This window comes from Protobothrops mucrosquamatus, unplaced genomic scaffold (assembly GCF_001527695.2).
Source record: "Protobothrops mucrosquamatus isolate PMUCROS unplaced genomic scaffold, P.Mucros_1.0 scaffold2885, whole genome shotgun sequence".
In the NCBI taxonomy this organism is placed as follows: Eukaryota; Metazoa; Chordata; class Lepidosauria; order Squamata; family Viperidae; genus Protobothrops; species Protobothrops mucrosquamatus.
Genome location: NW_015388913.1, coordinates 23,811 through 37,142, shown reverse-complemented (window position 1 = coordinate 37,142; position 13,332 = coordinate 23,811). Strand labels below are relative to the sequence as shown.

The 13,332-nt window shown below is 44.9% G+C and overlaps 2 protein-coding genes across 4 annotated transcripts in view; one reads left to right on the top strand and one right to left on the bottom strand.

The window, feature by feature from the left end:
* The window catches only part of ATP5F1C (ATP synthase F1 subunit gamma), a 12,263-nt gene extending 4,144 nt beyond the window's left edge, over positions 1–8,119 (bottom strand). The window contains exons 1-8 of one of the 3 annotated variants that reach the window (XM_029286103.1): positions 7,996–8,119; positions 6,320–6,354; positions 5,768–5,899; positions 5,461–5,665; positions 4,405–4,548; positions 3,278–3,342; positions 2,011–2,166; positions 676–772 (exon numbers count right to left, since the gene is read on the bottom strand). In XM_029286103.1, coding sequence (XP_029141936.1) covers positions 676–772; positions 2,011–2,166; positions 3,278–3,342; positions 4,405–4,548; positions 5,461–5,665; positions 5,768–5,899; positions 6,320–6,338 — 818 coding nt within the window. In that variant the 5' untranslated portion in view covers positions 6,339–6,354; positions 7,996–8,119. Of the gene's footprint in view, positions 1–671; positions 773–2,010; positions 2,167–3,277; positions 3,343–4,404; positions 4,549–5,460; positions 5,666–5,767; positions 5,900–6,319; positions 6,355–7,995 lie in introns of those variants that run through there. The other 2 variants (XM_015825930.1, XM_015825929.1) reach the window with 2 other exon arrangements.
* A 497-nt stretch (positions 8,120–8,616) lies between these two features.
* The window catches only part of KIN (Kin17 DNA and RNA binding protein), a 17,449-nt gene continuing 12,733 nt past the window's right edge, over positions 8,617–13,332 (top strand). Inside the window, exons 1-4 of the mRNA XM_015825932.1 lie at positions 8,617–8,789; positions 10,462–10,556; positions 10,908–10,951; positions 12,034–12,236. Of these exons, the coding sequence (XP_015681418.1) occupies positions 8,676–8,789; positions 10,462–10,556; positions 10,908–10,951; positions 12,034–12,236 (456 nt within the window). The 5' untranslated portion in view covers positions 8,617–8,675. The remainder of the gene's footprint in view (positions 8,790–10,461; positions 10,557–10,907; positions 10,952–12,033; positions 12,237–13,332) is intronic.

Below are 13,332 nucleotides of genomic sequence, written 5' to 3'. Positions count from 1 at the left end.
GCTGGAGATGCTGCAACATTCCAGCTGATCGGCACTTCTTCTGGGCTCAGCAGAAGCACCAGGATCAGCGCCAAGCTCCAGCTGGATCCTGGCGCTGATCCTGGCGCTTCCACTGAGCCCTGACAGCCCCGAAGAAGCGCCGATCAGCTGGAAAGTGGCACAGATCCTGGCACTTCCGCTGAGCCCTGACAGCCCTGCAGCTCCAGCCGTCTCTCGCTCAGGCTTGTGCGGTGCTGCCACCGGTTCAGCTCATTCCCCTCCCCCACTACTCTTTTCTAGGATGGTCGCGTACCACCTGCCAGGTGCCAATGTACCACAGGTGGTACCCGTACCACTGGTTGAAAAGCCCTGCTATAGGAAACACCCTAATAAACCGAGAGGCAATCCCTAATGTGTGCTTTTGTTTACATTACAGGATCTGTCCTTTTCTAAGGGGGGGCCGGATGCTGCTAACATCGGATGGGGGGGGGTCCTTGGTGCTCTCTGAGCTTGGTAGTTTTCTTGCAGACGTTTCATTACCCAACTAGGTAACGTCACCAGTGCTAGAGTACTGATGATGTTGCCTAGTTTGTGTGATGAAACCTTTGCAAGAACACCACCCAGCTTAGAAAGCATGAAGGGCCCCCACAAAAATAAATAACCAGAACTTCAAGGAGACATCTGTCCAATACTTACAGAGCTGCCGCACCAGAGATGATCTCAATCAGTTCCTTGGTGATGACAGCTTGACGCGTGCGATTGAATCGCAGGGTCAGCTTGTCAATCATCTCAGCTTTAAAAGGGAGGGGGGGAAACAAGAAGGGAGGGAGGGGGGAGACCATTATTTCATATATCACATATAAGGCATGAAAACTGGCCGGATGACTTTGAGCCAATCACCAGGATCCAGTGAGTTCTATTCCCGCCTTAGGCATGAAAGCCAGGTGGATGACTTTGGGCCAGTCCCTCTCTCAACCCAACCCACCTCACAGGGTTGGTGTTGGGGGAAAAACAGGAGGAGAGAATTATATATGTTCACTGCCTTGAGCTGCTTATCCAAGTAATAAAGGGGGGATTTAAAAAAAATAATAATTAAAAAGAGATCTTTCCTTTAGCTAAAGTAGTGTTTCTCAATCTCAGCAACTTTAAGATATGTGAACTTCAACTCCCAGAATTCCCCAGCCAGCATGCTTGCTGTTGCTGAGATTGGGAAGCTCTAAGCCAGGGGTCTTCAAACTTGGCCCTTTTATGACTTGTGGACTTCAACTCCCAGAATTCCTCAGCCAGGCAGTGCCTGGCTGAGAAATTCTGGGAGTTGAAGGCCACAAGTCATAAAAGGGCCAAGCTTGAAGACCCCTGGCTTAAATCTAACAAAATGGAGGCTGGCTGAGGAATTCTGGGAGTTGAAGTCCACAAGTCATAAAAGGGCCAAGTTTGAAGACCCCTGGCTTAAATCTAACAAACAAAATGGAGGCTGGCTGAGGAATTCTGGGAGTTGAAGTCCACCAGTCATAAAAGGGCCAAGTTTGAAGAGCCCTGGCTTAAATCTAACAAACAAAATGGAGGCTGGCTGAGGAATTCTGGGAGTTGAAGTCCACAAGTCATAAAACGGCCAAGTTTGAAGACCCCTGCTCTAAGCTAAATCATCTATTTGGAATACTCTATTCCTGAGCTACAGCAAGCAAGACGTAACTATTTTGTCTGTTCTTAATGCTTTATCGCTCATAATATTTAAATCTGGGTTGTTGTTTTTTAACCTGATTGCTTTTTAAGATATTTATCATTTTTATGCAAGCCTCCCGAAAGCTATCTAAGAGTCAACCCATCGATCAAAGGTTTTTGAGCTTGCATTAACTGACCGTTGGAAGTGCCTCCTATATTTAAGAAGAGCTGTGGTGGCGCAGTGGTTAGAACGCGGTATTGCAGGCTAACTCTGCCCAATGCCAGCAGTTCGTTCCTGACCGGCTCAAGGTTGACTCAGCCTTCCCTCCTTCCGAGGTCGGTAAAATGAGGACCCAGAATTCCACTTACAGGCATTTTTACTGGCATTATCCATAGCGGTCATCCGAGCGCTCTGCTCACTCGTAGTAGATTCCTTCATGGAGTAGAAGATGATGTTAGCCAATACGAACTCCTGGTAGTTTCTCAGGACATCCGCATCGATGTCATCGTAGATGCTAATGCTTTCTGTAAAGAGCACAACAGTTGGTACAGCTTGTTCCTTACAGCCTTGAACGTATATCAAACTCAATTTCATTGAGGGCCGCATCAGCATTGTGGTTGCCCTCGGGGGGGGGTGTCTGGCCAGGGTGGGTGTGGCCTACTGGGTGGGCGTGGATGGAGTGGGTGTCACATACTGGGTGGGCATGGCCAGCTCTACATCGCGTCAAGGGTGCCTGTGGGGGCCTGGGCAGGAGTGGGACAGATCTGAGGGTCTCTGGCAGAAGGGCGGTGGGACCGGGGCAAGCGCCAAGGCATGGTCCATTTCTTCATTCCTTACAAAGGGTGACCCCTCCCCAGCATGCACCCAGAGGGCGGGGCCAACGCGGCAGGGGCCGGTTCCTCGCTGTTTCCAGACGGCCTTGTGGAGCTAAGACTGAATGCATTTCAGCATAGATGGCCACCACAAAAATTGTACATTGGCTCCCGGCTGGCCTGGGCCAGGGCCAAGGCAGCGGGGGCCGTTCCCTCACTGTTTCCAGGATGGCTTCGCGGGCCGCATGAAACCACTTCGCGGGCCGCATCCGGCCCCCGGGCTTTGTGTTTGACATGTCTGACGTATATTATGTAGGACAGAGGGATACACCACCATCCATCTGCATGCATTTAAATAACAGTTCAGATTACTGGGCAATTCAATACATAGGAAAGTGACCTGCATTCATTAAAGATCTAATGGAGATCTTCCAATATCTCAGGGGTTGCCATAGAGAAGAGGGAGTCAAGCTCTTCTCCAAAGCGCCTGAAGGCAGGACAAGAATCAATGGATGGAAACTAACCAAGGAGAGACGCAACCTGGAACTAAGGAGAAACTTCCTGATAGTTAGAACAATTAACCAGTGGAACAACCTGCCTCCAGAAGCTGTGAATGCTCCAACACTGGAAGTTTTTAAGAAAAGACTGGACAGTCACCTGTTTGAAATGGTATAGGGTTTCCTGGTGTATAGTATTTTGTGAAGGCTCTTCTATGGAAAGTGGACTCATGCACCATTTGAGAGAGAGAGAGAGAGAGAGAGGGAGGGAGGGAGGGAAGACTGGAGATGGCTACTCACTAGCCGTTTTCTACTCCTGGACTTACCAGCCCCAGAAACCGTCTCAAGAGAATAGATTGGTTTCTCATCAGTCTTATAGGAAATGACAGACCTGAGGGGAGAAGAAAAGAAAATTAATTTGAACCATACTGCCTTATCTGTTCCAGCTTCAGGTAGAAGATGTACGTATTTCATGAAAGAATATGCCGATGCTCCACTATCAATTTAAGGCTGCCTTTTCTTTTGTTCTGAAAAAAATAAAAATATCAGAACTTATTGATTAGCAAAAACTAGCAATTGGTTCCAACAGGAATTAATTTCCTTCAGCCAGTTAATAATAATAATAATAATAGTAATAATAATAGAAGTAGTAATAATAGTAGTAGTAGTAGTAGTAGTAGTAGTAATAATAATAATAATAATAATAATAATAATAAAGTTGGAGGGGACCTTGGAGGTCATCTAGTCCAACCCCCTGCTCAGGCAGGAAACCCTATACCATTTCGGACAAATGGCTGTCTAGTCTCTTCTTAAAATCTTCCAGTGTTGGAGCATTCACCGCTTCTGGAGGCAGGTTGTTCCACTGGTTAATTGTTCTCATTGTCAGGAAGTTTCTCCTTAGTTCTAGGTTGCTTCTGTCCTTGATTAGTTTCCACCCGTTGCTTCTTGTCCTGCCTTCAGGCGCTTTGGAGAATAGCTTGACTCCCTCTTCTTTGGGGCAGCCCCTGAGATATTGGAAGACTACTATCATGTCCCCCCTCGTCCTTCTCTTCATTAAACTAGACCTACCCAATTCCAGCAACCGTTCCTCATATGTTTTAGCCTCCAGTCCTCTAAAGTTGTTCCTTTTGTTTGGATTCTGTTGAACTGTTTACTCTTAGGAGTCCTTGGTGTTCTCTGAGCTGGGTTGTTTTTTTTTGCAGATGCTTCACTACCCAAACTAGGTTAACATCAGTGCTAGCAAAGTACTGATGATGTTAACTAGTTTGGTAATGAAACATCTGGAAAAACAAATAAACACCCAGCTCAGAGAGCACCAAGGACCTATCATTTTAACCCTGAGTTACATTCTCCTTTATCGGTGTTTACTCTTAATTAAAGTAAGCCAGATCAAGGAGTTATTCTGCCTGGAAAACTCCCTCCCTAGATTTCAGAAGAAGGGGTTAATTCTTGCCTGAACCGATTGTAGATGACGGAGCCTTCGTCAAACTCGTATCCAGAATTCAGCAGCTCCAGAGCAATGACCGATGCGTCTCCAAAAGTGGGAGGCTTCCTTCCAACTTCTTTAAAGTTCAAGAGGAAGTTCTTTCCGTGCGTCCTAAAATTAAGAGTAAGGTTGTTATGCGACACATTCCAAGTTGCATCAGTCTAAATCCAGAAACACCCAGAAATTTCAGTTGATCTCTAATGCAACAACTAGACCAGGGGTCTTCAAACTGGGCCCTTTTATGACTTGTGGACTTCAACTCCCAGAATTCCTCAGCCAGGCATGCTGGCTGAGGAATTCTGGGAGTTGAAGTCCACAAGTCATAAAAGGGTGAGTTCCCTCACAATGGCTGAGGAATTCTGGGAGTTGAAGTCCACAAGTCATAAAAGGGTCAGTTCCCTCACGCTGGCTGAGGAATTCTGGGAGTTGAAGTCCACAAGTCATAAAAGGGTCAGTTCCCTCACGCTGGCTGAGGAATTCTGGGAGTTGAAGTCCACAAGTCATAAAAGGGTCAGTTCCCTCACGATGGCTGAGGAATTCTGGGAGTTGAAGTCCACAAGTCATAAAAGGGTCAGTTCCCTCACGATGGCTGAGGAATTCTGGGAGTTGAAGTCCACAAGTCATAAAAGGACCAAGTTTGAAGACCCCTGATATAGTCCTCGACATAAAAGACTCTAATGGAGCCTGCGCATTATGGTCGAATGTGACAACAGGCCAGCCATGTAGCCAACCCAATTCTATGACCTTTTCTTATGGCAGTTGTTAAGCGAATCACCACACTTAAGCCAATCTGCGGTTGTGAAGCGAACAACACAGTCATTAATGGTTTGCTGTGGGCCTGGTTTGTGCCAGTTTTCAGCAAAACCGTGGTAAAACACAGTCAAGAGTGCCACAGCTGTGAGTGTGAAACACGGCCACAGGTCACTTTTCTCAGTGCCGTTGTAACTTCAAATGGTCACTAAACCAATGGTTGTTAAGTCAGGGACAACTTCAGATTGTTGAGCCCCCAGAAGAGCAGGTTACCTTTGAAGGATGCCTCTGAGCTTGTCCCCAATCCCAACCACCATGACTTCTTTCCCCGAACCGGTCAGGTTGGAGAACTGGCTCTTGATCTGTTTGGCCACGGAGGTGTGGATGGCCCCACACAAGCCACGATCAGAAGACACTCCGATAAGGAGATGCTTTTTCTTGTCCTCAGGGGGTTTGATGTCCACTTTCTCGTAGAGAGCTGCAAAAAAAAAAAAGTGAGACAGAGAGAGAGAGTGAGATGTGGCCCCTAACAATGAGTAAGATACAATGGAGTAAGATACAATGGAGGAAAATCCCTTACCCAACGCCCCCACGCCGTAAACTCTGGCAGGCTTTAATTCTCTCTCCGCCCTGGAATATTTTGCGGCAGCAACCATCTTCATGGATTTAGTGATTTTCTGGATATTCTTGATAGACTTCAAGCGTCGGGTAACTGAATGGATTAGAGGGTATGAAGTGAAGTAGGATTTGAAGTAGATAAAGTAGACAAAGAAAATGGCAGAATAAAACCAAAGTACTATGTTTTATATACTGCTATATAGAGAGTATTAGATTCTTAAATGGAACTGTAAAAAGGAGATGCAGTCATGATTTCAGACTGTTTAGGCCAGGGGTCTTCAAACTTGGCCCTTTTATGACTTGTGGACTTCAACTCCCAGAATTCCTCAGCCAGCATGAGGGAACTATGACCCTTTTATGACTTGTGGACTTCAACTCCCAGAATTCCTCAGCCAGCGTGCCTGGCTGAGGAATTCTGGGAGTTGAAGTCCACAAGTCATAAAAGGGCCAAGTTTGAAGACCCCTGGTTTAGGCTACTATCTCAGACAAATAAATACAACATAAAAACACTTACTGTCTTTCAGAGTCGCCATGTTGCTAACTTGGATCCTGAAAAAAATAAACACATATTTGCAATATTTCATAAACCGAATGTGCCTCCTTCGGTTGCTAGATTAACAAATATATAGAACAGCTGCAAATAGATCATCCATTTTCTAAAGAATGCTTACTTGGATATATAATGCTTGTTAACTAAACTCAGATTCACTTTTCAATAAGGGCACTAAAATTCAAGATACAAACCTGACAATCGAAGGCTACGAAATAAAAAGGAAAACATGCTTGTTGCGATCCTCTCCTAAATATTCCATCAGAAGAGATCAAGTTGTGCGCTTTTCCTCAAAATTGATTTTTTTTAAATACCATTTTTTAAAAAAAATGGAAAATACCACCCATTTGAGACCACCTTAACCACCCAGAAAACCCATCAAGTGTGGCTGGCAGTCATTTAAAAATCTCCAGTTTTTGCACTATGCAATACAGTACAGCAGTTTGATCAAAAAATAAAAGAGATGAAAGCTCTCTACATAACAACAGGGTGTCTTTTACGTTACTTCCCATGCCTGCACCAAGAAAAATAAAGTATTTGGGAATGTGGCTAAAAGGAAAACAAAATATGCCCTCTGTTTTGAGTTGAAGTTTTCAGAAACAAAGTGTTCTTGCATTTAAATTAGATTTGAGTAAAGAATATACTGGCTTCATCCCACAAGAGAAATGAACGCTCTGGTTCCTGAAGGGATTCAATTTTTTGCTGACAAGAACTGAATCATAAACTGGTTTAGGGGCCAGGTTCATGGTTTTTTTCATTGCCTTCTCATTTTTACTCTCGGCTGCCCAGAGTTGTGTTCTGAAGATGGATAATTCTTTCAAATAAAATAATTCAACTGGGGGGGAGAAATGAAAGTGCTTGGGGGGGTAATGTGTCGGTTTGCAGAAACTGCCTAGAGTCCCACAAACGCATCTCCAGAAACTCTGCAAGAAATGCGATTCAATCTATTTTCCAGGCAGGCCACATAACAATCTCTGCACTTCAGCCACAGGCAGGCAGAATTATTTTATTCGTTGAATAAAAAAAAACACTGAACCAGCAAAAAAGGAAATTAAAACGTGACAGGGGCGATGGGATATTAGGGCACCCCCCTCCTTAGGGACCTCTTAAACACGGAATGTGATTAGAATTAAAGGTTAGAAATTAAAACTTTGTGAAAGTCAATGGCTGAGACAACTGAATCAGGTAAGATCAGATTCCCAGCGAATGCAAATAATTACAATTGTAATTATAATTATTATTGATAATGATAACAATAATAGATCAGATTTCCAGTGAATGCAAAATAACAACAACAACATAATCCCCACCCAAGTAACTTTTATAACTGAGCCTTAGGTAGGAGGGCACAGATTCCCTAGAGCTCCCATGCTGCAGGACTCCAGCACCCATCAGCCACTGTCCCCAAGGTGATGGGACATGGGCCACATGGGAAAGAAATCCCAGGGAAACTCAAAGCAGCTTTCCACGCCTGCCAGTCTGACTGCCTCCCCCACCCCCAAGACTTGTCTGTAATGGCATAGGGTCTCCTGCCTAAGCAGGGGGTTGGACTAGATGACCTCCAAGGTCCCCTCCAGCTCTATTCTGACTTAGGGAGGCGAGAGTGCCTCTGAGCACGTGCAGAAACCCGCCCGGCTCACCTTCTCCCGAAGTACCACCGCGGCTGGGCGTGGGCAGCGACAATAACCGCAGCAGCGCCGCCGCCGATCAGGCTCCTTCCCGCCGCCTCGTCCCGCTGCCCGTCGCCGGCTGCAGCCGCTGCTGAAGGTCAGGGCGCCCGCACCGCGCATGCGTCGCGCTTCCTCGCCTGAACCGGGCCGCAGGAAGTGAGAGAAAGAGCAGTGACGGCTTCCGGGTGGAGCGCCCTCACTCTCTCTCTCACACCCTCTCATTCCTCTCTATGATTTCTCGGACACTGAGCTGGCCGGCTAGAGCGGGCATCACTGCGGCGGTCCTCCAAAGAGAACTGACGCCACGAAGCTGACGTGCTAGAGCGACCTGTCACTTGGACGATGTGTAGACTTAATAAAAGAATAAATATTTTAAATTATTAATTGAGATTTCAACGCCCGGGACAGACTTTACACAGCATCGCACTATAACTTCCGTGATTCCTGGTCCCGGAGTGGGGTGGGGGGTGGGGAGAAATTCACCAGGAGAGCTATAGAAGAGCGAAAACCTTCCTCAAGTCAATGATGATGATTTCCTGTTACGCCACTTCCGTTTCCGGTCAGCCCTTCCGCCTCCTCCACCGAGAGTCCGGAAGTGAGGGTCGCAGTCGCCGGGTGCTTTGTGGCGCCGCTGCTCCGCCTCGCTCGCCATGGGGAAGACGGACTTCCTGAGCCCCAAGGCCATCGCCAACCGCATCAAGTCGAAGGGGCTGCAGAAGCTGCGCTGGTATTGCCAGATGTGCCAGAAGCAGTGCCGGGACGAGGTAAAGGGAGAGCCTCCAGGGGCAGGGGCAGTGTATCTGGGCGCACGGAAGGAAGCCCTGTCCTCGGATGTCCTTTTCCGTCCTCAGCCACGAATCTCTCGCGGATTTAGGTTGACTCTTCGCATGTCTTATGGTGATTTTGTTCCACCGTGAAGGTAGAGTAGGGAATAGAATAGAATAGAAGTCTTCAAACCTGGCCCCTTTATGACTTGTGGACTTCAACTTCCAGAATTCCTCAGCCAGGCACGCTGCCTAAGGAATTCTGGGAGTTCAAGTCCACAAGTTATAAAGGGCCAAGTTTGAAGACCCCTGGAATAGACTATAAGGAATAGGATAGGATATAATAGGATAGGAGAATAGAATAGAATATAGGATAAAGAATAGTAGAATAGAATAGAATATAGGATAAGGAATGGGAGAAGAATAGAATAGAATATAGGATAAAGAATAGTAGAATAGAATAGAATATAGGATAAAGAATAGTAGAATAGAATAGAATATAGGATAAGGAATGGGAGAAGAATAGAATAGAATATAGGATAAAGAATAGTAGAATAGAATAGAATATAGGATAAAGAATAGTAGAATAGAATATAGGATAAAGAATGGGAGAAGAATAGAATAGAATATAGGATAAGGCTTAGGACAGGATAGGATAATAGAATAGAATATAGGATAGGACAGAATAATAGAATAGAATAGGGAATGAAATATAATAATAGAGTAGAGTAGAACACAACACAACTGGAAGGGATCTTGGAGGTCTTCTAGTCGAACCCTCTGGTCACACAAGAGACCCTGTACCATGTCAGACAAGTGGCTGTCCAGTCTCTTCTTGAAATCTTCCACTGATGAAACAGGTTTGGTTTTCCAGGTTTCATCACTGTGGTTCTTCAACTGAGTCTTGGGCAATATATAATATGAAGAGTTTTTGCGTTCTCAGCCAGCCTTCTGTGAGAGTGAGGTCCTTTTCATTCGTCTTGTATTAAACCACCTTTTTTTCAAACTTGGCCACTTTAAGATGAGTGGACTTCAATACCCAGAGTTGCTATCTCGGAAATTCTGGGAGTTGGAAGTCCACCCATTTTAAAGTGGTGACGTTTGAAAAAAAAAAAAGACCCTGTTAGACCAAAGACTCCCCATCAGTTTAAGACTGATGATAAATCAACCCATGAAAGGGCACCTGAATTCTTTCATTTTCTGGGATTGTACAGTGCAGTGGCCAGCTTCATGGTGTGACTTTGTACCATATTCTGGGACACAAAACACTTAATTTAGTTTATTGGCTGAATAGTGGCGTTAGATCTTTAGCCGACGAAGCTAAATGTGTTATGCGAACAAGGACAAATGGCTGCATTGAATTGAAGTCAGGCTGGCTTATTTAATTATTTAGCCTAGTTGACTTCAGAAAGCAACCAAATCTAATATCTGGATATTGTTAAAGGTTGCCACTTCTAGGATTGCTGCCACTTTGGGGGGGGGGGGTAAATAACTTGTTCTTTTGGTAGCTTCTCATCAGCCGAGCAAGGGAACTCTGTAGTTTCTTCATCATTTTATCTCCATGTTTTTTAAAATGCTTTAGCTACTCATGATACCTGTTCAAGGCTTGCTGGGGAATTTTGACTTGGTTTCGGTGTCTTTCAAATGCAGCGTCCTTGTCTTGTTTTTCCAGAATGGCTTTAAATGTCACTGCATGTCCGAATCTCACCAGCGACAACTGCTGCTTGCATCCGAAAATCCTCAGCAATTCATGGATTATTTTTCAGAGTGAGTTTGGTCTATAACTTCACACTGCATTTTATGGTCTGCTTCCGCTGAAATTTGTGCAGCATTGCGGCTGCAGTTGGTATATGGTAGACTTGCGGTTATTTCTTTAGACAAATTTTAGAATTTTCTCATCTTGTTGGGAGTGGGAGCTTTCAATTAAGCTTAGCAAAGGCTCTTCTGAAGACTTAATTCATGGTCTATCAAGCTATCCTCCACTTTTTGGGGAGTGTGGGGAGTGTCATCTTTCTGTTCTGACTGACAAGGTTTCTGTGTTACTCAAAGGCTATGATATAAATTGAATTGATGCAGTTAGTGTTGCAGATAAAAACTGTCTCTTTCATATTCCTCTAGGGAATTCCGGAATGATTTCCTAGAACTTCTCCGGAGAAGATTTGGTAAATCGGTTTATTTGTTTGTTTAAATTAGATTTGGAGACTAGCCACAGCATTTAGGCTTAGGTACTGCCCCTTTCCCCCCCAGCGCTTTACACAACTTTCTGGCCAGTTTACAATATAGAAGCATTATTTGCATATTGCCCCCAACAATCCAGATGCTTATTTTACCGACCTCAAAAGGATGGAAGACTGAGTCCACCTTGAGGATCAAACTCCTGGCAGTGGGCAGAGTTTGCCTGCAATACTGCACTTTAACCACTGTGCCACCAGTGCCTGATTCCCAGAACAAACTGAGTAGTTAAGGATAAAACCAAAGAAAAAAGCTCGAGCAATTAAAATCATGAAGGGGGCCCTTGGTGATCTCTGAGCTTGCTTGTTTTCTTGCAGATGTTTTATTACCCAACTAGGTAACATCATCAGTGCTAGAAGGGAATGGGGTTGGGGGGGGAGGAGAGGAGGAGAACTGTGGGATCCTTGGTGTTCTCTGAACTTGCTTGTTTTCTTGCAGATGTTTCATTACCCTAACTAGGTAACATCATCAGTGTTAGAAGGGAGTGAGGTTTGTGGGGGGGGGGGGAGAGAGGAAGAGGAAGAGGAGAAGAACTGTGTGCTCCTTGGTGCTCTCTGAGGTTGCTGGTTTTCTTGCAGACATTTCATTACCCTAACTAGGTAACATCATCAGTGCTAATCAGTGCTAGCATTGATGATGTTACCTAGTTAGGGCAATGAAACATCTGCAAGAAAACAGGCAAGTTCAGAGAGCACTCAGGACCCCTCATATCAACCCTGAGCTATAAATATTGACCATTAATAAAAATCAGGTACATCCAGAAGAGGAAAACAATTAAACGTAGCTCAGCAAAAAACCCAAAAAAGTCACAGACTTGGCATCCACCCAAATCCCGGGCATGGAAGCAGGGCCACATTTTAAGAACTTTGGAACAATTGTAGGATGGGCACCATACCAATCTTGGGGGGGGGAATGCTATTTCACAATGGAAGAGCTGCAATAAAATGATGCTTCTTTAGTTCAGTTGGAAGCTTCTGATGAAGAGTGTGTGTGTGTTTTTTTCTCCTCCCAGGAACAAAGAGAGTCCACAACAATATAGTATATAATGAATATATTAGTCATCGGGAACACATCCATATGAACGCGACCCAGTGGGAAACTCTGACGGATTTTACAAAGTGGCTTGGAAGGGAAGGTAAGGCCCTTCTTGTATGGATCCTCTCCTGGGAGATGCTGGGATGCTTGAGGCAGTTGTGCCAGTTGTTGCTAAACATTGCCGATAAAACGAGTTAACTGTCAACGCTGCTAACATCAGATGTTTTTGCATTGAGAACAGATGGAGATGCAGCCATTTTCTTCTTTTTGCTTTTAGAGTTAGATGATGCTGGGGAGAAGGGAGGAATGTGCATGAGAGTCTAGCTAGATATAATACTGAAACTAGTGTGAGAACCAAGGTTATTGAAATAAGAGATGATAAAGAATTGGCTGGCTGGAGAGCTGGAGAGGAAGCCCATGTTTCAAGCTAATTGGCCAGTAAATGAACTGTTGTAACTTGAGGGCTATCTGTATTTGGGAACAGACTAAAAAAACTGTACAGTATAATGGCTCCAATAGATGGTTGGGATGGATTGAGGCCTACTTGGAACTTGGATAGAGGAGCCTGTCTAGAGATCAGACTATAGGCCCGAAGTGCATGTCGAAAAACATCCCCAACGCCGGCTGGGGAATTCTGGGATTTGAAGTCCACTCAGTTGAGAAACAGTCAAGAGTGAAAATTTAGCAGCTACGTGCCTCTCTGTATTTATCTTGCCATTAGAATAAAGGGGGGGTGGGTGCACGGAGGAGATGTTTTTGAATGGATTAGTTAGAAAAAACGAAACCTCTCAAGTTCTGTGGAAGCTTTCTGAAAGTCAGCAGCATGGAAACCTTTCAAGGACATTCTAGCAAGTGTGAAGAAGAGAGCAGATGGTCCCATAACAAAGAGAATATGTTTATATGAGCTACATGGACATCTGGGGGGAGTTTGGCTGGGAAAGTGATTGTTATATGCTGTGGTCTGATGCAGGGGTCTTCAAACCTGGCCCTTTTATGAGTTGTGGACTTCAACTCCCAGAATTCCTCAGCCAGGTACGCTGGCTGAGGAATTCTGGGAGTTGAAGTCCACAAGTCATAAAAGGGTCATGGTTCCCTCACACTGGCTGAGGAATTCTGGGAGTTGAAGTCCACAAGTCATAAAAGGGCCAAGTTTGAAGACCCCTGGTCCGATGCCTTGGGATTTTAGAGTTAGTTTTACCTCGCCTTTACCAGGCCATGTATTCAATAAACAGTAAGATTTTCAGAAATGAAAATGATCCTTTACTTTTAGTTGGTT